The sequence below is a fragment of the Mugil cephalus genome, chromosome 7, assembly GCF_022458985.1.
Source record: "Mugil cephalus isolate CIBA_MC_2020 chromosome 7, CIBA_Mcephalus_1.1, whole genome shotgun sequence".
In the NCBI taxonomy this organism is placed as follows: domain Eukaryota; kingdom Metazoa; phylum Chordata; class Actinopteri; order Mugiliformes; family Mugilidae; genus Mugil; species Mugil cephalus.
Window position 1 is genome coordinate 8458163 of NC_061776.1, and position 27921 is coordinate 8486083.

General features: G+C 40.8%; 1 protein-coding gene across 1 annotated transcript in view; it reads left to right on the forward strand.

The window, feature by feature from the left end:
• Nucleotides 1-4732: 4732 nt before the first annotated feature.
• The window catches only part of LOC125010086 (zinc finger protein GLIS1), a 54747-nt gene continuing 31558 nt past the window's right edge, over nt 4733-27921 (forward strand). The window contains exons 1-2 of the mRNA XM_047588434.1: nt 4733-4848; nt 26321-27463. Coding sequence (XP_047444390.1) covers nt 26537-27463 — 927 coding nt within the window. The 5' untranslated portion in view covers nt 4733-4848; nt 26321-26536. The remainder of the gene's footprint in view (nt 4849-26320; nt 27464-27921) is intronic.

Genomic DNA, 27921 nt, shown 5'->3' on the forward strand with positions numbered 1-27921 from the left:
GTATTTAGAAATGGTAATTATATTATAGTTTTGTCTGTCAATCATCTTTATTCCTATTGTATTTTGCACGTATAGCACGTATAGGAAAAAAAGAAAAACAACAACAACAAAAATGTCCTGTCAAAGCTTGCATGTATCTTTGAACTGTGATGTTCTCTATAAAAATTCTCTTTACTTAAGATTTAAAGACGTGTTTAGATACTTTGAACATATGAAACCATCAGTGTTTCATATTAAAATTAAAACTAAACAACTGAAGAAATATGGATAATTGAATTTGTCTAACAGAACTATATTATTTTAGTCTTGTGAACTGAATTTAGTTTATTGGAAATTGTATTAATGTTATAGAAAATGGGCTTATAGATGTTTATCTATCTATCTATCTATCTATCTATCTATCTATCTATCTATCTATCTATCTATCTATCTATCTATCTATCTATCTATCTATCTATCTATCTATCTATCTATCTATCTGTTTATGACACTTTTTTATGTAACATGTCCCTGAGTCCCACCTGACAGGAGATAATGTCAAAAGGTCTGTAGTCACAAGGTCTTCATGTTAATGAATATATAGGAACGTTCTGAAAGACAAATATTTAATGTTTTATTTCACTCGAGGTGCACGAACAAAGCCGGGAAATGTACGTACTCTTCAAACCGAATTCTCTGAATGGACATAGTGGATTGTAGTAATAAATGGCCTTTAAATGGTGGATCACCAGAGCAACGTAAAAACAGATTCTGGATTATTACTGCAGCCGCCCAGAAGGTGACAGTGTTGTTGCAAAGATACATGAATGAGATGCATGACAAACAGCTTAAACTTGACATTTTCTGACCCCTGAAGAAATAATATGGAAGAAGGTTGCCTGGTACCCTGAAACAATCACAATGACACATGAATGTAACAGAAATGCACATTACCAAACAGTTCACTGTCACTGCACCAGGTCTGATATATGTGCAAGGCTGCATCTATTTTAATATTAGGTCTAAAATGCCTGCTGCTATTGTTCTCTCTGCATTAGGAAAAGTTTTGGGAACATCTGTCTCTATTGGACTCACAAATAAAATCATGTTGATAACTGTGAAGCCAAAAAGTTTTAAGGGAAAAATTAGTTGCTTTCCGATTTGTAGAGACACTACTACGCACATAAATAATTAAAACAAGTGTGAGAAATGCACTAACAGAACTACACTTTATTTATTCTCACAAGCCACAGGTGTGCGGGCAGGTGAAACGAAGAAAGTCAGGTCATCAACAGAGATGGGAGACTCACTGAGGACATCTAGTGTCCAGGTACAGTGCAACACACGTCTTAAAATATTTCGACACCTGTGGAAAAAAAATACAAATAAACCAAGCAGGGCAATGGCACCAGTTCACTTACTTCAGTGCATTAGTTAGAGCCACGTTTCTTATTTATTTCTTATTTTACGATAGCGTTTTCCAAACCTCTTCTAATTTAAGCCTTAAACATGAGGTCCATATCTCACCACAACATTTATCACGGCTTGAATTTGTGTTATTGTCATTCGCCAAACAAGGATGTTTTTGACTAAAATGTTCCCTGCTAAAATGTAAAAGATGTTGTTACTGGCTGGCAGATCTAAAACGGTCTGTCAGTGTGTTTGCATGCACAGCTATGCTATTTGACTTTCTTTGTGCTGTCCTTGTCCCAGTTTACATGCAACGGAAAAAAATCGAATAACAAACGTCCTCCTCCCACACACTAGGTGGCGATATGTGTCATTTCAGTGGATTAATACGGCCCCTTTTCTGTTCGACCTGTTATGTCATATAATAAACAACTAGAGTGGTTCATGCGACCGACCAGCATTTCAAACAACAGCAAGATGGATTATAGTTCAGCTTTTTAATCTGGTACGTAATGTGTGCGCTACTTATGGTGCAGATAAGAAAATAAGATGCGCGCGATCTCTCAGGTTGTTCTTCTACCCAGTCTGTTGTCAGAGAAAATCAGTTTCCACCCATATTATCTGGGTGTCTTAATCGGATAAAGAGAACCCGGATGTTTACATGCACTGAAGCTGTCCAGTTAAAGTCGGATTAAGGCGTTTTTGCGCATGTAAATGTACTGAGTATTTCACAATAAAAGCAAAACTCAAATTGGAAAAAGGTATGGAGGGGAAAAAATAGTTTGATCAGTAAAAATGTACGTGTCGTTAAAAAGCTTCTATAAAATCAGTTTATACGATGTTTTTGTGTGTTTGTGTTTGTGCGTCTTGTTTCCTAAGTTCATAATCACATTTTGGGCTCGTTGATTTATTGAGCAACCATTTAAAGAGTTCCATCCTGCAAGCGAAATGTCTGTTTTATATGACACAAAAATAAACTTTTTTGTGTCATATAAAAAGTTTTGTAACCTCTTGTAACATCAACACATCATAAGACTTAAAAAAAAAAAAAAAAAAAAAAATGAGATGAAGATCATTAGTTTTGTCTCGGTTATATTCTCATTTTGCCACTTCGGATTTTTGAATGACTTTAGAGAGAAAGGCGAGCAAGCGAATGAGACCAGTACCAGCTGTTTTCTGTATCTGGTTAGCAGCGAAGCCCCTATGTCCCAATTGTTCGTGGAGAATATGTTCTTTTGTGAATTGTTTTTGGCCATCTGGTTTTGTTTCGGAGCACGGTCCCAGAGGACTTGTTTACAGCTCCGTGCATCATCTCAGGAATCAGAAACGCAACTCTGACTCTGACGTGTAATCATAAACACAGATGAAAGGTTTCTCTGCTTGTTTGCCTCCTTTGTGTATTTCCTGCAGCCTCAACAGGCCCAGATGTTTGACAGGCCGTCACGCGGCGTGTCCAAGTTTTGATGTGATCGGTACATACGTCGGGGCCGCGTCGACCGGAGCGCACGCCTCCTGCGTGTCCGAGCTGGCGGGGATGAGGCGGAGGATGTGTGTCTTTTAACGTCCGCCTCGGTGTGAATTACACAGAGCGGACGAGGACGCAGATACCGGAGGAAAACCAGAAGTGAACCAGAAACCAGAGTATGGTCAGCGTATGGTCAAAGCCGAGCACCTCAAATGTACCGAGCACGAAATTATAGGGGAACCGCTGGAAATAAAAACACCATCAAGTTAAGAGAAGCCATGAGAACTCAATATTAAGTCAGTGTCAGTTATTACACAGGGACGGTGGTAAACCATACGGGCAGAGACGACCATATAACATTTTATTATGTACTGGTTTAGAGTTTGTCTGGAGTGACTTGCATTTATTTTTTTATTTTTTTTTCAGCACATCTGGATATGTTTTAGGTTTCCAGTGTCTGGTTTGATCTGTGTGCAGCAGGTGTTGATAATCGATATGACACACTCTCCCAACACGCATTAAGATCTGGATATATTTTGACACCAAGACGAGATCCATCAGCCTGTTTTGCTCCTAAAACCCGGGTATCGAGTGGACCACTGCGCTGCAGCTACTGTGGCTCACACTGCCGAGGCAGTTAAAGCTGGTTCTGATAGAGGAGTCAGCACGCAGTGGATCACAGTTTGTTTTGTATGGTGTTGTGAGGCTGCGGCCTTTTGTCCACTGCCACTGAACCGTGGAGCCATGGAAGAAGGTGGTCTGCTGGATATCTGGGGAACACATGGCGGCAGGATGGACTAGGGGAAGAAAGCAAGTCGTCAGAGGTGGTGTGATGTTTGGGTAAATGTTCTGCTTCGGGACCGTGGTACCAGCCATTCCAGTAGATCTAAACTTTGACATGTGACACCTGTAGGCATTGCGCCCTTTCAGCAGGATAAAGCTCCTCAGCTGCAGGAAGAGTTGACCTAATCCAACTATGGACCATCAACATTTTCTACAGGTTTTTGTCGTGTAGGTGCACAGTGACTCTCTTTAAGTTCACTGAATGACTTTAACCTATAAACTTGAACACAGGCATTAAAATAATTATTTTCTTATGTTTCCTACATATTTCCTAGCATAATATTTAAAAAAAAATCCAAAAAATTGTGTATGTAGTTTTGCAATAGTAGGTTTAATATATGTATCAATACATTCCCATTCAAAATCGTTTTTTTCCCTCTGAATCACTGCATTGTAATTTTTTCCCCATTTATTCATGTGCGACCTTGAATGCCAGAAAGGCACCTACAATAAAATTCATTATTATTATTATATGTTAAAATATATAAACAACAACACATATAATCAGTCATTACACAAGACGATCTTTACAGCCTGACAAAGACCTGAAGGTTAAATGTTTATTACTTAAAACTTTATTAATTTGTCCCTTCATTGTTTTTAGAACAGGCCACACATCAGTGTACCTAATAAACTGGTCAGTGAGTGTATCTCTTTGCAATAAATCAGCAGGGAAATGTAAAGGTTTCACAGCATTTTTAGCTTTTTAAATAAAGAAATTGAAAATTACTGTTCTTTGTGTGATGTTCAAATCATAACTCAGTCCAGGATTAGTTCAACAACATCCCACACTATGACTTTAATGTTCATACTCTTGAATTACCACCTTAAACAGAACATTATAACCATCATGAAGAACCTTTATGGTAGAACACATTTTATTTCACTAGTGTACCTAATGTTTTGGCAGGTGCAGGGCAGACGTCCACGCGTGCCTCCAAATTAATATAACGTCAACCCAGAACAATAAATAAATAAATTAACAAAATAAATAAATAAATAAATAAAAATCGTGCGTGTGCGCGCGACCGACAGGCAGATGTGCTCGCGGCGCTGCGCGCGCTGCAGTGACAGTGGGAAGTACAATCCTCGTGCAGCACCGCCGCGAAGAGGCAAAGACCCTCCAAGGAGCGGATGAGAGGAGCGACACGGTAAGAAGAAGCTCTGCTTAGCCTCGCTTTCTTCCACTTTCAGCGCCTTTTTTAACCCGGTTTAACCGACAGGAACAGTCCTGACATGTCGTTTAACTCCTCACCACGTGATTTGAGCTGCGCGTTAGCTGTTAAACTCTGAGGAAAACTCAGCATGTAACTACTTTTTTTTTTTATCTCATCTGGAAATGCACGATGTTGCTGCAAATGGAAACCTGAGACCAAAAAATAAATAAATAAATAAATAAAAACTGTGGTTAGATGGATGTAGATGAGCAGTTATCTGTGGGAAGCTTGTGATAAAAAACGAGGAAAATCCTTCCTGATTAGAAGGAAATAAATCCAGGTTAGTTAGTTTGTTTTGTTTTTCCTAGAAGAAACGTTACATCCAGGTCTGATATTCACCTCCATATCATGGATTACTCAAGAACTTGTTTTGATTGTGCAACAACAACGACTTGAGGACAGCAATTAATAGAGAGGCTATACAGTGCATGAGCTCATACCCAAATGGGTCCTTTGTGATATTTTTTCCCTCTTATTACTTATGGGACTCTTCCTTTCCACTCCTCTGCAGTCCACTGATTTATGTAATGTTGCTGGAATGAAAAGTGCTGCGCAGGGGGTGGAAATCTGGCTCGGTGAGAGTCAAACAGATGAGGAGGCTTGTTTTAATCATTAGTCTCATGGTATCACTGACATAGGAGCCTGTGCTCACAGTGCCATGGCACAGAGGCGCGTTGAGTTACAGCTAAATGTATTATTTAGCTCATTTACTCTAATATATGTGGCAGTTAAAGGGGCGATAAATTTGCCTCACGAATTAATGCCAGAATTAACATGAACGTGCATTTTCGGGATGGGGTTGTTGATCAATACCTAGTGGATCGCAGATTATTTCACCAGATGCTCAGATTTGTTTGTTCAAGTGCTCAGATGGAGCACGGCTACGCTACGAGCAGGAAACGGCGCCGGGCCAAGGTTTGTTTCGATCTAAAATATTTGTTTGGCCTGGCAGTTGTAGCGTACGTTTGCCACAGTTTCACACCAGGGGATGAAAATAACAAAAAAAAAAAAGCTTCTCAGTTTTTTAGCGGATCGTGATCCTGCTGCTGCTGACTTCTTGAAACGTAAACAACAGATTCAAAAAATGTGTCATTGGGTTTCGACATGTGTGGCTCTGGGGCAAAGGTGTATGGTTGGGCCCCCTTGACCTCTACTATATATGGGAGTGTCACGAATGGCGTAGAGCTAAAATAATTAGAATAATTAGTTGGTCAATCAATTTGATGTTTGGCAACATTATTTATTAAGTATTTCTAAGCAATAATTTGAGGAAAAAATACTGGTATCAAGGTCTTGTGTGAATATTTTCTACCTTTTTAACCATTTTTTAGCTTTTTTTTTTACTCTTTATTGACATTTTAAAAAGGTTTGGACATACCTACCAGCAGGAATGGTTGTCAAGCCAAGGTTTATTTCGATCTAAAATATTTGTTTGGCCTGGCAGTTGTACGTTTGCCTCAGTTTCACACCAGGGGAAGAAAATAACAAAAAAGCTTCTCAGTTTTAGTGGATTGTTTTCCTATTGCTGACTTTTCAAAATCTAAACAACGGACCCAGAAACGTGTCGTTGGGTTTCTGCGAGGGCAAAGTCGTGCGGTGCTTTTATATGACCCCAGCGCCCAACCAAATCTAAACCACTTTAGCTTGGCTGATTGTGGATGTGTGGTTCATTTGGTCCAGCTCTATCTGGACGTGTGTTTTGGGGTCATTGTCTTGCTGAAATACGACTTATGACCCTATTAAGCACAAACCAGATGGCGTGACGTGGCACTGCAGAATACTAGAATTCCACATATGAAGTGATTCGCTCGTCGTCCATGTCTTTGCTGCTGCTCGTTGGTTGGTGACCCAGGCTCTGGTTGTATGGACTCTCAAAAAAAAAAAAAAACGCCTTCAGTGCCACTTCTGCTCCATCTTAGTTCACCCAATGCTTCAAGTCCACTATCATCACGGTGAATATCATGACAGGAACCAAAGTTAACATTAGTTCAACTTGTTATCTCCCCAGTTTCTTGACCAATCATTGCTACAACTTTACAAACTTCATTAAAACTCCATGGTCTGATAGCTTTTCCCCGTGTTTCTGACCTTTAAGTGTTCCCTCGAATTCTGAACACAACTCCAACTGTGTCACCAAGAGAGGAACCAATAATCTACAATTTGGACTCATCAGAAGAAAATCCAGATTTGCACTGGTCTGCTGCCTTTCTCTTTAGGTTTCTTGGCCCGAGCGGGTCTCATTGTTCCCCAACTGTGGTTTCTTTACAGCAATTTGAACCGTGAAGGCCCGATTCATAGTTTACAGCCCCGACGGTAGAAACGGGGACGCGCTGACGTTGGCTCTAAGCTGAAGGGAGGTTAATTGTTGATTCCTTAAGGTGGTAAGAGAATTCTCGGTCTTTATTTTCATGGGGTGGTCCTCATGAAAACCCCTCCAGGTCTTCAAGTAGTGAAGGACTTTTGTTTCTCTTTTCTTAGTTGGGTGGTTCTTGCTTTGCCTATTTGCTCCATACAAGCACAATGATGGTTGATGGTCTTGGACACAGCAAGAAGGCAAGAATATATCTATATATCTGTTTTTTTTTAATCTCTTTTAGTTGAAAACCATTCCAGCTGATGACCTCGTGACGCAGGTTAAAATATTGTGAAGTTGTCATCAATTCACTAAAGTTTAACCAAAGAGCTCCAAAGAAAAATCTATGGATGTCCCGGTCGTAATTATTTATTTTAGGTCCGTCATAAACCGAAATCACGTCCCCGTATGGTCAAAACGTCTTCGTCTTCTTCTTCTGCGGTTTTGGCGTTGGCTGGTTAAAGCTGCCAGAAATCAAAGAACTAAAAATGTGGCAAAACATGTCGGCTGTGTGGAAATACTTAACTATAGATAATGAAGTCAGCCAGACAGAGATTGCGCAATGAGGATGTTTGGTGAGGTGGTAGAAGGAGATCGTAACTCAACACCTTTCACACTCAACAGAATCCGCGGAGTCCACTTAGGTGAAGACTGCGCCGTCACCCACAAACGCTGAACTTTAAGAAGAAGAGAACAAGTTTCCCCAAGACAGCGTCAAGATGAAAAATCTTCCAGAGAGGGTTACAGAGTTTACTCTCGCTGGATGACCAGAGCGTTTCTGGAGGAGAGAACACAGGTTTTTCTGGAGCAAAGATGCGAAATGCTCTCTCCACACTACATTAACTTTGACAGAAATATTTATTGGACTTAATACAGTCGCACGAGAATACGAGCGAGATAAGAAAAGTCTTTATGAATCCCCGGGGGCGTGAAGTTTTGTTTATTTAATCAGGACAGGACTCGGATTGGCCGATACTCAATATTAAAAGATCGGTATCGGATCGGGGGGCAAGAAAACTTCAGATCGGGGCGTCCCTAATAAAAACACACAAATGTCTGAAAATGAAAACATGTGGAAGACACAAAGTAAATCATGAGGCAGGTTTGTAGTTTGGAGGCTAAACACCGGCACTAATGCCAGTTACTGGTTTACGTTTGATTATGTCATCGTCCTACAAATACTTGACTGCATGAAATTAGCCAACGGGAACAACCTGCTTATCCAAATTTTCTTTTGTTGACGTTTGTACGTTTGATTAAAAGTTTTGATAAACATCTGGATGGAAAGAAGTCATTAATGCAATTCCCTCCGGTGGCCAGTAGAGGTCATTTAAAGTCACAATTATTATTTTATTTTTTTACTTCAAATACTCTGTACTGTTTACAGTATATAACGCAAAATGACCTAATATTTTTTAATTAAGTAGAGTTCAAAGTCACAGAGAAGCCCTCTTCATGTGGGAGGCATTAGCGTTAGGGCAAGAAATAAATTTGCTTTCTCATACATAAATATTTGTTACCCTGAAAAAAAAAAAAAAAAAAAAAACAGCCTGCAGCCTGACTTTGTCACATCCGATCTAATGCGAGGTTGAAGCGCTGTTTTTATGACAGCCGTTCCTGTATTCGCAGCACGCTGATGAAATGGTTCGTCACTTGTTTTTCTGAGCTGCCCGGCCCCTTGCATACCTTTCACGGACATTAACAGTGATTACCCTGCGAGCAGCGCTCATTTTGGTTTGGTTTCGGAAATATTATTCCTGGCCAGAGGTGCACGCTCTTTTGCAACACCCAAGGGTGACACAGCTGGGTAGTACAACCCACTGCAAAGTATCAGAGGTAGCTGTTTCAACATTGTTTCTGGTGTGTATTAAGCGCAGGCCAGTGTCTCTTTAAGTCGTGTTTACTCGGGGAAATTATTTCAACTCCCATAACTTTTTTCTTGTAGGCCCAGTCCAGTGAATTAGAGGGATTATTGGAGTTCCAGTTAATGCACAGAGGGTACTTTATCTCTACACGATGATTATAAAGTCCAGATTTTTGCTTGAGGTTATTCTTGCGATGCATGAATGGAAAACAAATTTATTAAAGAAATGTGTGTGCGTGCGTGTGTGTCTGTATGGCCTCTATGGTTTAGATTTGAATCCAGATTCAGAGTTGGACCTTTTGTAGAAACAGTATCCAGATACTTTTAATTAAAGTCATTAAAGTACCTGTGTTCACACATGTACACTGGTTAGTAGCCAAAAGTTAGGAATGTACCCATTACTGAGTTGTTTGGTATTTCTCTCTGCAGCAGTGAATGATTCTGAATAACCTTTAAAGCTTTTGGGGGTTGTTTTGCAATTATCCTGAGAGAGAGTCGGCCAGAAAAGTATTCTTGTATTATTATATTTGTGTTGTTGCCTGCGAAGCTTTGCTGCTCTGGTTTTTGTGGCATTTACTTCAACTTAAAGCTGCTTTAAATTATTTTTTTGCCTTTTAAGAAGCGGCAAAACTCCTGAATGTTCAGCTTAACAAGTCGCCGAGCAAAACGTGGAGCAGGCAAAAAGCATCTTTGGCATTATTAGCTCAGTTTTTGGTCCCCATCAACTCCTTTAGTCATATTCTGTTACAGCCTTTAAATGTAGCTGCGAAATGGGATGTAATGTAAACAAAACGCGTGTCAAAAGTCATGACTGGACCGCTGCTAGGCAACCGTTGGCGCCTAGATACGCCATCAATGTCATTGGACGAGAGGCGGGGTAACACCCTGGACAGGTCTCCAGTCTGTCACAGGGTTAATGTGGGAAATCAAAAAATCTTTGGTTGATTAGACATTTTTTATATATTTTTTTTAACATTTTCCCACAAATTTAAATTTCTTTAAATACACATTAACGTGAATCCAGCATAGTTTAGTGAATGGGTAAAGGGGATAGCTTAATATTGAATGCAAAATGATAATAATGATGATGTATATTTATAAATAACACTAGGCTGAGTTTAATATAGAACACATACAGTAGGTATGTCTCTCAGTTTGAGGGTCCATGGACCTGAAGACTCCTGGTTTAATGTATAGTAGACACAATAATATCAATAATCAGTATAAAATGTTGTGACACTTGTGAACTTTGACCTTTCGGAAAATTTACATTTATTAGAGGATGTTCACGTTGACTTATCTTTTTTTTATATAGTTATTTCCCCTGAACACAGATGCATTCTGCCTCCAAAATCAATGCCAGGCCACGAGTAAAATACGAGAAAAATAGTGAAGTTGCCAGCTTAAAAAACAAAAAAAAAACACTGATCTATCCATGCCTCAAAGAGCTGTGGAGAACTGCAGGGTTGGTACTAATCCTCTAAGGAGCAACCTCGCACAATACGCATTCAGATCGGAGTCACTTCTAATATAAACGATATTAATTAATGCAGCCTTAAACGTAAGATCCTCCTCTGCAGGTTCTGACAAGTCTGACAGCCTCTTGATGTGACTTTATAAAGCTCCATTGTTTTTTCGTCACCAAACAGTTCTGGAGATGAAGACACCAGACGTTTCTAAGCGCTAACAGAGCGGAGTTAAACGTCCCACGAGGAAGTCTGCGGGAGGCTGGAGCTGTGGCAGCGCGAGCGGGCGACAGAGCGGAGTTTGATTAAATCAATGAGGCAGCAGTAAACAGTATCCCAGCAAGCAGATTGCTGAATAAACTCGGCAACAAAGAGCAACTGTGGCTCCAGAAAATGAGAAAATTATTATGTCAAATTAAAAGTATACATCGCACTGAGCCAGCGCCGCCATGATTCTTGGATTAGTTTATGTTGGGACACGTGCACTGAAGAGAGGACCAGACTCGATGTAGAGGGAGTTGTTGCAATAAAGTTTAAATATTATTACTGGGAGTCACCTAAGACTAACATACAAGCATAACAAATATAGCAGTTAAATTAAAGCGATCTGTCATGATTAATGACGCCCCGCAGAATCTGCAGAGCCGTCGCAGTTAACCCTCGTTTCATCCGCTCCCAGAGGAAAATGAATTTACACTTCAAAGTTTTGAGTATAGGAGAAAGAAAAAGAAAGAAGGAGGCCGTGCTGGAAGCGCGGGGAGAGACGTTGAATTAAACTCTTCACGCGGAAAAGTCGTTTTTTTGCACACGTGCACGTTTTAAAGTCAGCAGGAGCAAGTGTGTGTTTGCAGGATTCGTTCATTTTTGATTCATTTAATATGTTTTTTTTTTTTTTTAACTTTCTTGCAGCCTCATTCCTTCCCCTGCATGTATTTGCAATTTGACTCCAAAAATGTCCACGTTGCTTTGGAGAAAGCTATTGTTCACATGCAGCCTCAGCGCACCTCCTTCCCCCCCCTTTTCAATTCACTCATTCCATGACTGTATAAATAAGAAATCCAACAAGTAAACACATGCACCAACATTTCAAAACAAACAATCATCCAGAATGTCCTTTTTTTTCAGCTGTTCGTCAATTATTTCTGTAACTTGCGAGCAGAAATTCATCACTATCCCGTGTTTAAACTAGATTACGTCTCCCTTCTGCTTTTCTGCCTGCCTCAGCGTTAATTTATAGTCTGTTGTCAGGTCTCCACCAGAGCTCCAGACGTCGCTCCGTAGCCTACAGTGTAACCCGACGTGTACCTCCTCACAAATGTAATGAAGCGTCACGGGACCACGACCAATAACATTTCAACCACCTACACACCATCTACTCTTCGTCTTCTCCGTCTCCTGCGGTGAATGTAGCTGTTGGTCCACGTTTATTAACTCCATCAGGGTTCGCTCGGCTCTGCTCGCCATCCTGTGAATTAAAGAGTCGAACTCGGCGTTGGCGTAAAAAAAAAAAGGTATAAATGCTTTCCGGTCCACGTAGACCGATTGGAACAATTTTAAATATTTACATTTCTGAGCTGTTCACACACTGCGTCAAGTTTTTAACCCTCGTGATATCACCCAGAGTGCCAAATATTTCCTTCCCTGGAGATTCATAAAGGTTTTTCTTATCTTTATTGTGTTTTTCTGGAGCATTTGTTTGACTGTATTAAGACCAATAAATAGCGCTGTCAAAGCTAATCCTGAGCCTTGGCTCCAGAAAACCTGTTTTCTCTGCTCCGGAAATGTTCTGGTCATCCAACGCCATAAACTCCCTAACCCTCCCCATGATATTTTTCATCTTGACGCCGTGTTGAGGAAACCTTTCTCTTCTTCAAGCGCAGCGTTCAGTGTGTGTTGTTGTTGTTGTTTGGGTTCAGCCTTTGCTTGAGTGGACTCCATGGATTCTGTTATGTGATATATTTTTGTGCACGTGTTGCACCAAGTTGGTAGGATTGAATAACGATCACCTGCTACCACCTCAGTAAACATCCACGTTGCACAATTTTACAAATGTTTGATGAGTGACTTCATTTCCTATAGTAAAGTTCTTGCACACAGCAGACATGTTGAGCCTCGTGTTTTCTTCTTCTTCTTCTTTTTCTGGGGTTTTTGACAGCTTTGACAATAGCCAACTGCTTTTAACCCAGATAGCAGGCGGTCCGTTAAAGGACGCAGCATTTGAATTACCGTAACTGAAAGTTGTTTGCGCTATTGACAAAATTCAAGGTGTAGCTGAAGACTGGGAAGTTGTACTTTAGTCTGGAAGACCTTTGTGACATCTCAAGGGTGCAACTAACTTTTTTTACCAACAAATTCCTTCAAAAATCTCTCTGTTCCTGGGTCTCGCCGGTCTTGCCTCATCATTACCGTAATGGCAGCTTTTTGTCTAGAAAGCGCAACATCCCAGTGTTCAGCCACACTTTGAATTTTGTCCAGTGGTGAATTATGGTAATTCATATACTGCAAGAAGGATGTTTAGGTGTCAGAGTTTTGACGCCATAGGGAGAGAGTTTTGCTTCATGGCTAGGGCTCGTTATTGTTAAAGTTTTATCCGATATCGGTGTCAAACCGGTACTTTTGAAACGGTGCCGCTGCTTAAATGGTGCCCAAACTGGTGCAAAAAGAATGGAAAACAGCGCCTTTTTATTTGTAAATGAACAAATGTAAAATAATTCATATTCATAATCATAATTATCCTAATAAAAACAGTGGCGTGGGGTCTTTCAGTCTATCAAACATGGTACATTTCTCGGCTTTTTAAAAAATGCTACGAGTCGTCAGATGTTTAATCAAATTCCACGTGTTGCCTCCATGGCACAATATCACTATCGATCGATTGTTGCAGGTTGCCCAGTCTACATAATTTGAGGTGAAGTACATCCAAACTTTTGACCATTTCTCCATAGGCACTATGAAGGTTCACTTCCATCCGTGCAGAGCTAAAGGGGCGCAAATGAAAAAGTCTGTGGCACGAAACGAAGCTCTAAAATCTGTGTTGCTTTTCGGTCTGGTTGCCGCCGTTTGCGTCAACCGAGTATCGGTACCCATCCCTATTTATGGTAGACCTACAATGTTTTAAAAAGGCCTGGATCGGCCCAGATACAATTGATCCTTCTTCAAGTGTTTTCAAGAGTTTCCCTGCTTGGTTTATTTATCCAACTGTAACCACGGCAGGAGCTTTGTGACTGATTGGTCAGCAACGAATTAGAAAATCAGCCAACGCAGGGTCAATTACTTTGTGAGTGCTCATACTGAGTGGTTCCTGGTTGGCGCCATGTTTGTTATGGTTTGCTTCTGAACTTACACCAGAATTGTGGGAAATTCGACTGGGAATTAATCAGGCGACTGCACGATGCGGATAAGGACAAACTTTCTGATTCCGACTTTTCTGTTTTCGGGAACCCATTCTCTCTAGCGCTAGCTCTCCCATGACATCACCCGAACTGGAAAGTGTTGCTTGATGTCGCCCCGACTGATCTCCCGGCTGAGATGGGGATGGTTCACCAAACATCGACTGTAATAAACCGCTCGATGTAAAAACATAATCTGTTTTCACAACGTTTTTCAGACCCTAAACCACCCAAAAGTTGTTTGGAAAGAAACACTGAAGTGGGTCAGTACCCACCACACCAGACTCGGTCCATCACAGAAGAGTTTTACCAGACGCCTTGTGAAGCTGCTCCTATTTCAAGACGCTGGCAGGCTGGCGAGTCCAACTTGAGTCCATGCTGCTGCTGTATCTAGTCCACGGGCTCTGCTCACACTGTCTTGTGGTTTGGACTGAGCCACTGTCATTTTACTGGAATTTCCTGCCATCTGCGCTCAGGCAAAGTTTCTCACAGATCCACACCTGCTTGTAAAATGTTTAGGTCTTGCCAGGAGAAGCGGTAGGTGAGAAGAAAGAGAGATCAACAAATGCTTTATGGTTTAAAGTATCGTTTGGAGAAAGTGATGATTTCTTATCCTTTGTCCTCCGTCGTCCAAACATCGGCCGATGGTGTCCTCGGGTCACTGGTTAATAATTCAAGATTGCAGCTGCCAGTAGTCTTCTTCGCCTTAATTAGTTCCTCCAAATATTTACCACGATAAACACAAAAAGACATAAACGCTCTTAGCTACGGTTTCTCAACGCTGTTACGCTGCAAAGACGGACGAATGAAAAAGTTACTGTTAAAATCTGTATGGCATTACAGTTCTTATATTCCCTTTAAAGTAGGATGTTGGCTGACACGTCCATGTTTGCTTACTTTTACAGACACTTACTGCCAAGTTGGAGACATCTGAGTTTTCACTTTCGCTCAGTTTCGCTCGGTAACGACTTGGATGTTGACCTGAATGTTATTTACAAGTGTCGAGTTCTGGCTTTTTCCTCGTGTTGGAATATAATACGTCTTCTATAGTGAGAGAGATACTCTAAATTTACTGAAACCAAACACTGAAGAGAGAGTGGAGAGAGTTTTAAAGAATCTTCTATTTAGAGTGCCTGTAAAAATAAATCGCTTAGGTACATGAAATCCACCTTCATGACTGTTATAATGTTCAGTTCATGTCGAAACGGCATCAGAAAGCCAGCAATTCAACTGCATGGTCATTTTAGAGATTGTGGTTTGTGGTGCTGTTAAACTATAAGAATAATAATAGAAAAATGTGTCGGTACAACACAAGCTAAGATTTATACATCTAATATCAGAATGCAGTTGTTTCCACTGCTGTACCTAATTAAATGGCAAGTTTTTTTTTTTTTTTTTAAATAAAATAATTTACCAAAAACTACTCTTCATTACAAAAGTGAAAACATATTTTTACAAAGTAATGGCAATTAATTAAAATTATTTATAATCAAATAAAATGGGCCTGAATACATTTTCTATAGGCATTGTAACAGCGCGTACGTTGATCCCCTCCCATACTGATATTTTAAATTACTTGGATCAAATTACTTTGAACAATAAACTGTTTCTAATTTAATTTAAAAATGAACCTTTTAAATAAGTAAACCTCCCCGGCTTTCTCCCCAAGAATCAATGTGTGTAAAGAAAACAGTAAGTGAAACCTCTTCGATGACTTGTGATCCAATAACACATCCTTATTTTGTGCAACATGAGAGCGTGTTATCCACCTGCTTCCCACTGAGTTTACTTTGACCCAAACTGACTCTCAAAATCTAGAAAGTGCCAAAGAATTTCCTGGCTTCGGTCGCGCAGCCGAAGGCCCGTGGTGTTATGGATTTGGGAGTGTTATAGATGAATGATATGATCAAATGTATCAAAATAACTGAGCGATGTGTGTCCACATTCATCATATCAGAGTCTTGAGGTGAATATAGTTATTGACTAGTGTTGATATCCTCCATGTCAGTACCTTAATTCTGAAAAGGGCTATATGACATATGAATCATACACCGATCAGCCACAACATTAAAACCACTGACAGCAGAAATAAACGACATTTAAACCATCTTTTGACAATTCTTGTGTTCTGCTGGGAAACTTTTGGACCTGGCTTCATTCATGTGGATGTTACTTAGACATGTAGCACCCACCTAGACCAGACCAGACACCCCCCATCCCATAGCAATGACACTCCTTGGTGCAGTAGTTGTTTAGGTGCAACTCAAAAAACACGAAGGACAGCACAAGGTGTTGACCTGGCCTCCAAATTCACTAAATCCTAAACGGATCAAGTAGCTGTGGGATGATCCACAGAGGCCCCTTCCCTCAAAACATAGGACCCAAAGACCCCCCCTCTAACAACAACATCCTATTACCAGACATCACAGGACACCCTCAGAAGGCCCATGTTCATTCTCTGATAAGTCCAACTATTTGGGGGGCGGTTTAGGAAGGTGGTCATAATGTTATGCCTGATCGGTGCATGTCCGTCCCGCTTCATCAATTCCTCTGAATGTCTGAATGACCTTTCTTTGTCTAGATAAACGCTCTCTGTATGTCAGTCAGTCAGTCCGTCCGTAAGTCTGCACAACCGTTTCTTGATGTTGCAGGTTTTCTTAATTTCCTTTACTTTTGTCCATTTTCCCTCCATAACCAACACTGAGGTTATTTGTAACACAAATAACACACCGTTGGAGCTTTGCCTCCGACTCGTTTCTCACCTCATTGTCACATTTCGCCTTCTCCAGCTGGGGTTTCAATAAAAACAGGGATGGAAGAGTAATCACATCCTCTGTTGGGGTCTTGTGCTGCAGGTTTGCATTCCTTGCTTCTGTTTCGAGCTGTGCTTCCATGGTCGTCGGTGGTTTTTTGTCACCCGTGCAGACCTCTTCTTTTAGCAGTGCCCCCTTGAATTTAGACATGACTTAGTGGCTCTGTCTTTATTGGCAGCGCCATTGAATTTTGTCATGCCGCCGCCGCTGCTGCTGCTGCTGCTTCACATTGCCGCCTTCATTAAGCTCACTTGGATGCTGCAGGGATTTCTACTTGTCTGGAAAAAATGCATTCAGCAGCTTTTTGCGCACAGACTTGGCTGCGAGAAACTCATTGGCATGCCGAGTCGACGGGTCCAGAAACGAGGTGGCAGCTTCCAGCCATGTGGTCCTCATCAGTGGCTTTAGTGTGTCCACACTCTCGGAGCACCTGAATGTTGGCGTGACCATAATGCCCACAGGTGTTTCGGCACCTTCATCATCTCTTAGCTTTGAAAGTGTGTTCGGGTTTTTGTGAGTGAATCATCTTTTCACAAGGTCTTTTCCGTCGTAATGCTTCATGTGTCAGCAACACGTTTTCTGATGTGACGGCCATATTGGACGGATATATCAGACGTCAGTTCCAAAATGGTTGTTGAGGAGCTTAGGCACTAAAACAAATGGATTACGTTTGGTAATAGCTGTGGTTGTGTTTAACTTCTTAAGCCTAATTTATGGAACTGCGCTGACCTACATGCAGATCCTCCACTGACGTTAGCCGTTAATGCTGTTCAAACACTAGTCGGCGCTGTGTCTTTTTTGTCAATCGGGTTTTGTTTCCACTTCCTGCTTCACTTTCAACAATGGCGGCTGAGACTTTTGCGGAACAGTCGACAGAATTACGGGGAAATTTGGTGAGTCACACAAATATCTGTATCTCCAAACCTCCTCAGTTAACCTTTCCGATTCTTTGTTGATCCAAAACAATTGGAAAAGTGCAGAAATGGAGAAGCAGCCGGAAATACTAAAGCGGAAACACGCTACTAACAAGTGGACCAATCGTTGTGTCGCCATAACGCGTAGTTACATTTCTAGGGAGGTTCACGTCGGCTATGAAGCCGGGCTCTGCGTAGGTGTCTACGTTAAGGCCGGATCCACGTCACCTGTGTCTGCACTAGGGTTGCAAAAATTCCGTGAATTTTCAAAGTTGGAAACTTTCCATGGGAATTAACTGGAATAAACTCTGAATTTTCAAAGTTGAAGGTTAGGAACGTAAATATAGTTGGTAGAAAAACGCGTTGTAGCATCATCTTGGCTAAAACACTCAGTTTTGACGTGAGTAGAGTTGAGTATGATATGTTATTCCTCCATCACAGCAGGGACATAGCACACTACTTCCTGCGGAGCCATCGAGGCCAGAGGTTCTGCTGTATACGTAATCAAGCAGTTTCCCAGCCAGTAGTCAGCCAACCACCAGGGGGCGAACGCATGGTTAAAGCTTCATTAAGCTGCCCCACTCAGTGGACTGACGAGAGCATGTCAATATGTCCTGAGAAGAAGCTACAATGATGAGAAGAACCACGGTGAAAGAAAATGTCATTAGGTTGTTGCCTGTAGACCTGATCCTAATGTTATTGCCTTTCCTGTATAAGCTATAATTGTCTCCATTGAGTTTCACTTAGTTTATTACTCTGTAATAGCATGTTTATTCTGTTAGGCCTTGGTAAATTTTAAATTATTGGGTACTTGAGTTGGTAAGTAGCAATAAAATATAGAATAATCATGATTAATAATTGTGATTACAATATTTATCAAAAATAATCTTGATTACCATAATCCTGCAGCCTTTGAACACTTGAACACACCACAAAGACCACAGGCAACAGCCACCTGGTACTTATATTATTATATGGGCTACTATTAGCTGAGAGACTAAAAAGAGCTAGTCACTCACCAGTTTGGTTTGTCACAAGTGCAATAAATGGTGCAAATCAGAGAATCAATAACAACAATTTATAAGAATTAATCAGTAAACTCTGATGATAACCAAACTGAGTGCAACAGACAAATAATAATAGCATTTAAAAGTGCCACAAACCAGTAAAAAAAAAAAATAAATAAATTGTGCTTATTTATGTATAAACAGATGATACCAGCTGGTAAGTAATGGGTTTCCATCTCGGCTTATTTTGCAGCTTGGTCCTCTGGAAGGTAGAAGCGCTTGTTGAGACTTGAGGAGCTTGTAAATTAGGTCATTCACTGCATGTATGCGTTTAAGATTGTGTGTCTCTAACAACCAGAAGTACAAAATACCAAGCTCAAGTGAGATCGATTCACATTAGTTACTTAGTAAAAGTCACCACAGTGCTCCTCTTTGTGCAGCTCTGCAGCTTCATGGCCGTCCTCTTCTCTCTGAGTAAATAAATGTTTCCTCGTTATGGTCCTCCAGTTTAAGTCTCTCAGCTTTTTTTTTTTTTCTCAAACAGAACATTTACTTTATTTAAAATCTTTTAATCTGTCTTTTAATCTTTAATCGTCGGAGCTGGACTGACCAGATCTTCCATTTTTTCCATTTTTATCCATCCTTCCATTTTTTATGTGTTGACTGTAAAACAAATTTTCCCGTGTCTTCTGAAAAGAATCTAATCTAATCTAAAGGGCATGTATGAAAAAGTCTCAGGTGTCTCTGTAGTTTTGGATGAATGAACGTATCATTTCAGTCTTCAGAGGAAAAGATGCAGCCAATCAGTGAGGTTCAGAAGGGCTGAGTGATTCCTGAAAGCTTGTCTGGTTTCATATGGATCATTTGTTTGAAGAGGTGAATTGCAGCTTGTGCAGATGTTAACTCCACATTCATCTGGCAGAGTTACTTGGAAAAAGTGCATTGAGTATTTATGGGAACCAAAAGTAAAATAGCTAAATCTAATAAAAATAAAATGTGAGTGAGTTTGAGATAACGGGACAAAAACTTTTACTGAGACCAAGACTTTATAGATAAATAACATCATTTTAAAAATAAGCCTTTTGGACATGAACTATATGAAGCTAAGATTAAGTTGTGGTGGGGCATCATTTTTTTTCCGTCTACATTTATTTCCAGCAAATGTTAGAAATATAATAACTTCCAGTGTTTTTTCATGACTACAACAAATACAACATATATATATATGTATGTGTTACAGGTTTATCTTCCAGGAAATTAGCATCCTCATCAATTTACGTGAAAAGAATAAAAATAAATAAATAGTTTGACTCATTCCCTGTAGAAAAGGACAAGTGCACTGGTTTGATTTCCACTGGATAAACGGGGGTTAATAACCTAAAGGCAGAGCAGATGATTTATAAGTAAACCACAAACCCACAGTCTTGGCTTCACAGCACTAAAGCTTTTTTTTATATATATATATATATATATATAAATGGAGGACCTGAGGTCGAGTGTTAAGTGTAAACTGTCACCTCGCAGCCAACTTTCTCTCCCGTCTGCTATAAAAGCACAAGCGACAGTTGTGAGTCTGGTTACGTAAGTCAAATGTGTTCTTTAATGCAGAGCCAGCCACATTTATGAGATTTTGTTCTCTTGCAAACATATTGTCCGAAAGTCAAAATTTACTGGACATGTGAGGATTTCTACAGAGATATTGTCCCTAAGTCTGTTGTAAAAGATTCGTTTTTAAAGAATCCAAAGATTGGCAGCGCTTATTTTTCTTTCAAACTCGCATAATCTCACCCAAGACACTGCATGTAGAAACTAAATAAACATTAGTGCCAGGGGCTGCAGATCAGATCTCAAACGTGCCTTGAAATGAGTGAGTCTGATGCCATGTGGCTCGGTGATGTTAAGTTCATTTCATATGGTAACGAATGCACACAAAGAAATGTATAAATGCATTGCAGAGGTTATGATATCCAGGATAATACCCAGATTGTATTTGTAGGTACTAAAAACTCTTTGGCGTACACATTATTGCTCAACTCCTTTCAGCATTTAATATTTTAAAAGTCAAGATGGTAAATCTGAATCCACTAGTCATTGAAGCTGCACTATAATGCTAATAGTATCAAACATAGACAGTATAAAGCAAGTAGAGCTCCCCCTTGTGGCTGGCTGCAGTATAGGTCATAAGCTCCACCCCCTTTATGTTATGGGCCAAACTAAAACCCTAAAATATACGTAATTTTTTTTTTATTTATTTATTTTTTCAAGCTTGGTTTCAGTCATTTTAGGTACCTTATGTAATACTGATGCATATTCCAGTGTTTAAGTTATTTGACGCTATAGAGGCAGCACGTGACACAATGCCGACCACCAGTTGCCATGCCAACCGCTCCACAAAGAACTGTAAAAACATTTTTTAAACATAAGTGCAGCAAAATAATCAAACATTTCCTTGTAGCTGGTGGAGCAGAGGGAAGTATTGGTTAAATAAAAACATGAGTGAGTCTGAAGGAAGTGTGGTCGGGTCATCGATATCGTGGCTCCACTCGGAAAATAGCATCAGTTTTGCCAGTGCAAGATAGTGGGGACGCGCCGTCCATATTTATTCAGTTTATGGCGTAAAATGTTTACAAAAATGTGCAGGAAAGGTTTCCCTTCTACACTCTGATGAACTTATGTCCAATATTCACTCTCTTTTTAGTTCTGCTTCTAGTCTCCACCAGCACCACCACCAAATATCTGGCTCCAAATAAATAAAATCTATGCAAAATTTGCTGGCGCTTTATATTTTTCAGCTTTACTGCAGCTTTTCTACAATAAATTGTCAAATCAGGAAAGTGTTTGCATATATGTTGATCATGATCCATCACAATGCATATTTATTGGCAAAGATGTCACGATACGATATGTACCGCGATACTAGAGTCACGATACGATACATTATTGTGATATATTGCAATATTCAACATAGTTCACTGAGAAATTCTAAGTGCAGCTTAAAATACAAGTTGCGTATATGTATGACAGTGATATTTCATTGGACAAATTGAGTCAAAAATCAATATTAATCCAAAGGATCCATTTCCAGTTTATTGCACCTGTATACTACACACTACACAAGAAAAGGAGCTGCAGGATCGACATTGTTGATTGAGATATTCCTGTACAGACCAGCGTACAGCTCCGCTACGTTAAACAGCTGGTTTGCTAATGCATCATGTCTGTGCGCGGTCTAGAGCTCGGTAGGTTGTGTGGCGTTGGTTTATCAGAGGGTTTCCTCACTGAGGCCGCCGCCTGCTGCGTCTGCACAAATGATTGATGAGCATTTACATGACTTCAATGCAAACATCTGTCCCGCATGATCCCAATGTGTCGAGCTTACACACCATTCCTCTTGTTCTCAATTAATTTTTTCCTTGTCAAACATAAACATTTCAAGTTTTTAAATGGATTATGTTGATTCAGTGTTTTATTTCTATGCCACGTCAGTTTGTTGTTTAGTTAGTTACTTATACTTTATGCTATCTTGTCGTTGAATCTTGTTGTTGAATTTTAATACTTACAATTAACTCCACTAATTAATCTCAGTATACAGATGTCCATTATATCTCTGCAAGTTGTTCAAGTTAACTCTATGTTCTCGTGCGTGCAAATACAATATAATAAATGTAAAAGCTCTGCAGCTCTGCATCCACTTTAGTCAGCAAGTAGTTAATGCATTAACATCTTTAGTGGTAGGAGTGTCTGGCTTCCTTTTTACTGTGAAGAGGTGAAACATTTTATCATAACAAATGATTACATGCCGAGTTTGCTTGCGTCTGATGAGCTCTTTGTCTCATTGACAGCATTTTCTTTTCACTAAACAAAACTAAATCCATATAGATGTACTGTACGATGACAAATTCAAAATGCTGCCGTTATTGATCCAAGTCAGACGCCCCTGTTGAGAATTATTTTGGAAGAATAGGATTAAAAAGCTCATTTTAACTCTCATATTCGCGTTTCTCGTTCCAATATTTTTCCCACGTTCCAACGGAGCCAAAAAAAGTTTGTAATTCAAGAACCCAAGTGCTTATTGTTGAGACAAGTACACATTTGCTTGTCCTGAAACGCCACAGCTGTGTTTAGCTAACCTCAGCAAGTGAGTCTTTAAAGACACCACATGAGATGAGGCTGCTATTTTATGGAGTTTGCTGGCTCAGTCGAGGCTTTTGTGGGACACTTTTCTTAGTTGTACTGTCTGACTCTTCTTTCTGGATTGGGACCAAAGTGGTTTGTGAACAGACACTGCTATATTTACCGCTGGATTCCTGCTATAATTGTGCCAGAGTGGAAACTGGTACGGATCCAGGCTTGATGCCGAAATGATCGGTTAGATTACGCTCGCAGATTGTTTGTCGTTGTTTTAAATCTGATGTTTTCCTGGTCCTCAGGACTCTAATTTTGGTTTTAGCTCTTAAAGCAAACAGGTAATAGCTTCCAATGATCATGTTTCAAACACACAAAAACCGCTTCTGCTACACAAGAATCATTAATCCCGCTCAGCTTGTTAACACAGACACGTCGTGGCCTCTCTAATTAAGATCAAACCGCGGTTCCCATGACTGGTCTGCTACATGACTCTGGTGGGGGGAACTCCAGCGATTTACTGGAAGAATCATAAAACTGTAAACCAGACTATACCAGGAAACTATGGGCATGAACCTACACTTAGTGACTCCTTCGTCAGCTAATATAACTACACAAGTGAACTTACTCATCCTCTTAGCTCTGGCTGTTCCTGCCTCGTAAAAAAAAAAAAAAAAAAACAGCAACAAAAAAAAAAAAACATAAGCATTAAATCGCTATTGAACCTTTCCAATGACTAATTACATGTGGCCGGGAGCCTGCTGTAAATTAGATCATCAATATGTAGGCGTGTGAGGACCATTACAAGCATCCGGACCGGGTTTCCGGGTGACTGGCCCGGGTGTTTGCTGCAAGGGTGGCCTCAAGGCCTGCAGCCATGAATCGGCTCTGACACAGCAGCTCTCACATGAAACCAAATATAAACTCTGACATATCTGACTGAAGCCCGATGACAAGCGGCTCGGATTGTCGGGGTCTTAAATCCGCCCAGAAACCTGCCCCGCTGGTCCTTCGCGGTTGGTTCATTTATTGTTAACGATCGAACAAAGAACCAGGGAGTAACAGTCAAGAGAGCGACACATTTCGGGAATGGGTTTCGGGGCACGTGGTCGCAGCGGCTGAGTCACGGCTTCCCAACGCGACAGTAAATCCAGACTCATGTGCTAAAAGCTGTCGTTGAAGGACAAATCCATCAATTCTACGCGTCAGGATCTGTTTGGTATAAGAGCCTTCATGGCTCCGGGGGGAGTTGTGTGAAAATCCTTTGCTTGACTCAGAGTCTGCAGGGTCTGACGGCTGTTGAAAGGGAAAAAAAAAAAACGTGGAGAAAACTGCTGTGACACATCGAGTGAGCATCTGTGACACAAGGTCTTCCTGGTGTGTCACGATTGGCTGGTCATCGCAGAAAACCAGCGCACGAGAGGAAGGAGTCACACAGAACCCTCGTCACGTTTTACATCTTGATCCAATTGGAACGTTCAGCTACACCAACAACATAATCACCTATAGATCAGAGGTCTTCAATGTTTTTCAGGCCAAAGACAACAAATCAATGGAGATTAAGTAGGGACCTCCCTACTTACTATATGTGTTCTATATAAACTCAGCCTAGTGCTATTTATAAATATATATTATTATCATTTTGCATTCAGTATTAAGCTATCCCTTATCCTTTTACTAAAATATGTTAGATTCATGTTAATGTGTATTTAAAGAAATTTAAATAAAATTTAAAAAATATATAAAAAATGTCTAATCAACCAAAGACTTTGCGACCCCCATGCAGCGCCTCCCCAGACCCCCTAGGGGTCGTGAACCCCCTGTTGAAGACCTATGACCTAAAATAAATAAATAAATAGACTGCAGACCAACTAATCAGCATGATTCAGGGGAGGTTAACTCTCAACGATAGTGATGTGTAGATCGATGTTGAAATATCGATACTTCAGTCTTTAGAGGTAATGTAGAAACACAGTGGAAAGTAACTAAACTACTGAGTTGTGGCAACACAACTTGTGAAACACCTCAGGTTAAACCACAACAAAGAATATGAGACAGTTATGATGAGGAGGAGAGAACAGAGTCACAATTAATAATTTTCATGGTTATTATAGTAGTTATTAATAGTTAAATAATCATTTATTTGAATGGTCTTATAATTTTAAGTATATTTACATGTTTGAAACAGCATTTTCACATATTTTGTGTGATTGTGTCCCTGTTTGTTTTTTCCTGTTGTTGAATTAGCTCAGATATATAGTAAATGAGGCCACTACCTCAATGTACTTCAGAGTTATGTAGTATCTGATCGGTCTTGCCGATACTAGCCTGAATTTTACTCGGTATCGGGTCGGAAAGGGAATCTGTGGTATCAAACATCACTACTCAACGTCTGTTTGTAGCTCATGCTAACTTCTTAGCCTCCTTCCAGCTGGAAGTAGCTTTTCCTGTTACCTGTTTTGAATGATGAATACAGACTACTGCCACCTGGTGGTACGACGAGTTATTATCCTGAATGTACCAGCTGGTCCCTAAGTCCCACCGTTACATCTATTAACAACTATACACTATCTGCCATCTTTGTCCCATCAGTCAGTACAAATTATGACATTTATCACATAAAAAATGACTTAAACTCACTAAACTCATGTTCCTGGAAATAAACCTATTTTAACTTTTGTCTGAAAATATTTGCTGGTTTCTGACTTATTTCCTTTTTATGCTCCACCACAGTTTGCATCTTTTTGAATCTTCAGCCAACTTATTGTACTTTTTATAACATTTATTTGCCAGAGTTGTCAAAAATTATTCTGACATGTCAAAACTTTAGGTACACCATTGAAAATAAATGTAACAGTCCTGCACTAAATCCTCCTTCATGAAGGTTATGATGTTCAGTTTATGTTGAAACAGCTTTCAGAAAGGCGGTAATTTAACTATTTTGACTGAAAAAGTGTTTTTTTCCCAAAAACCTGTGCACATGGAGTAAAAGTTCTCAAACTTTTACATTGTGTGGCTTTTTAAATAAAATCTAAAAATTGCATATGTGAACATTATTTCTCTTGTCTGTAAGTTATTAGAAATTTTACAGCAGAACTTTGCTTTTTTTTTCCTTCTCTGTTGCCCCCTCAGATTTATCTTACGAGCCTCTGGGGACCCGAGTCTAGAATAATAAACAGTAAAGCTTCAGTAGTCTGGTTATTTTATAGTAAAATGCTGCTTTTGCACCAGAATAAACAAACAGTGGCACGTTTTTCTTCATAACCAGTAACTTTACTTTTGACACTTGGAGCAAAACTTCCTTATAAACTGTTACTGGAGCTGAGTTTTGAATGCAAGACTATATCATAAGCGACAGGTCGAAGTCCCTTGTTTTGCTCATAAAATGCTGTTTGTAGAGTGTTTTGTATTTGTGTTATTTATTTATTTATTTTTTTAGATGACTCATCTTAGGTTTGGTTTCTGTCTCCCGCAGCGCTCGAGTGATGACTGAGCACGGAGCAGTTTGGAACAAATGACCAAAGATTACGCATGCAGAAGATGCCAGCAGTTGCACATCGCTCTGATTCAATTACCTTTGAGTACTACAAGATGCTGTGGACAGTTTTATCTCCAACGGCTTCTTAAAGTTGCTCCATCAACGATTTCACTTGAGGGATCCCTTGGTAGCGGTCGGTGAACGGGGGCCAGCATGTGGCCCCCCGACCTGGGGCCTCCAGATGTGCAGCTGACTCTTCCCGGTTTCGGGAGCGTCTTCGAGGATGTGGAGGATCTCCTGGAGGCGCCGCTGTCCTCCGGCGGCTTCTGCCAGCCGTCCATCCACTCGGGCGGCCTGTGCTGCCTCCCGAGGACCTCGCTGTCCGTGTCCTCGCTGGGGCGCGACCTCAGCTCGCTGCTCAGCTGTAAGACGGCCGGGTCGCACGTGGAGAAGACCGTGGAGGACTTTGCCACCACCGCTCACACAGACCCCAAAAACAGCAGCCAGAGGTTCAGCTGCTACCCACAACCCTCCCTCCCCATTTCCTACATGCTCACTAGCTGTGCCACATCCCCGTCTTTTGGCTCTCCGCCGTCATCCCTTTCCTCTTCCTCCTCATCTTTGCTCTTTACCCCTTGCTTGCCCCTCTCCGACGACAAAACGTCTCAGCAACAACAACAACAACAACAACAAAAGCTACAAGAAGAGTATCGCTCCATAAAACAAGAGCCTGCAGATGATTTCTTGCCGTGTAAGAGGGAACCGTTTCAAATTAGCAGCCAGCAGGGGGAGCTGTTCCATTTAGGCGGCCATCCTCCTCCTCCTCCTCCTCAAGGCTACGATGCAAAAGACAGCACCCACTCCCCTCTCCACTCGCCCCGGCTCAACGGACCCGTCGGAGCGGAGCCGGTGCTGGACCAGCAGGAGCAGCCGTGCCACTGGATCGACTGCAGTGCCACGTACGGCAGCCAGGAGGAGCTGGTGAGGCACATCGAGAAGGTGCACATCGACCAGAGGAAAGGGGAAGAGTTCGCGTGTTTCTGGGCCGGCTGCGTGCGGCGCCACAAGCCGTTCAACGCTCGCTACAAGCTGCTCATCCACATGAGGGTGCACTCTGGAGAAAAACCCAATAAGTGCATGGTGAGTCACTTTTCTTTTTCTTTCGAAAACAGAGACAACCTGCACACTTTCAAGAGTTTCACCTTATCTATCAAGATCAGCAGTATTTACAGAGAGTACAGAGCTTTCTATAAATCATATTTATCACTTTTGAACAGCTAACAACAACTAAGGTAAGGATAATCATGTGATCTTTCTGGGGGGCGGGGCTTAGCTGGAGGCAAAACATCTCAAACACTGTAGCTTGTAAGCGTCGGTTAGCACATTTCAATGGGCTGCTTTGGCAAGAATGGACGGGGAAAACACATATTTTAGAGGATATACTAATACACTCAATCCAAAAGACCTTGAGTGTTTTTTAAAATGTTGTCTTTGACAGATGGGACATTCACAAACCCCTACACTGTCACTCACTGGATGCACACAGAGGAGGCGAAGTCTGTTCTGGAGGAAAAACCTCCTCTTCTTCTTCGTCTTCT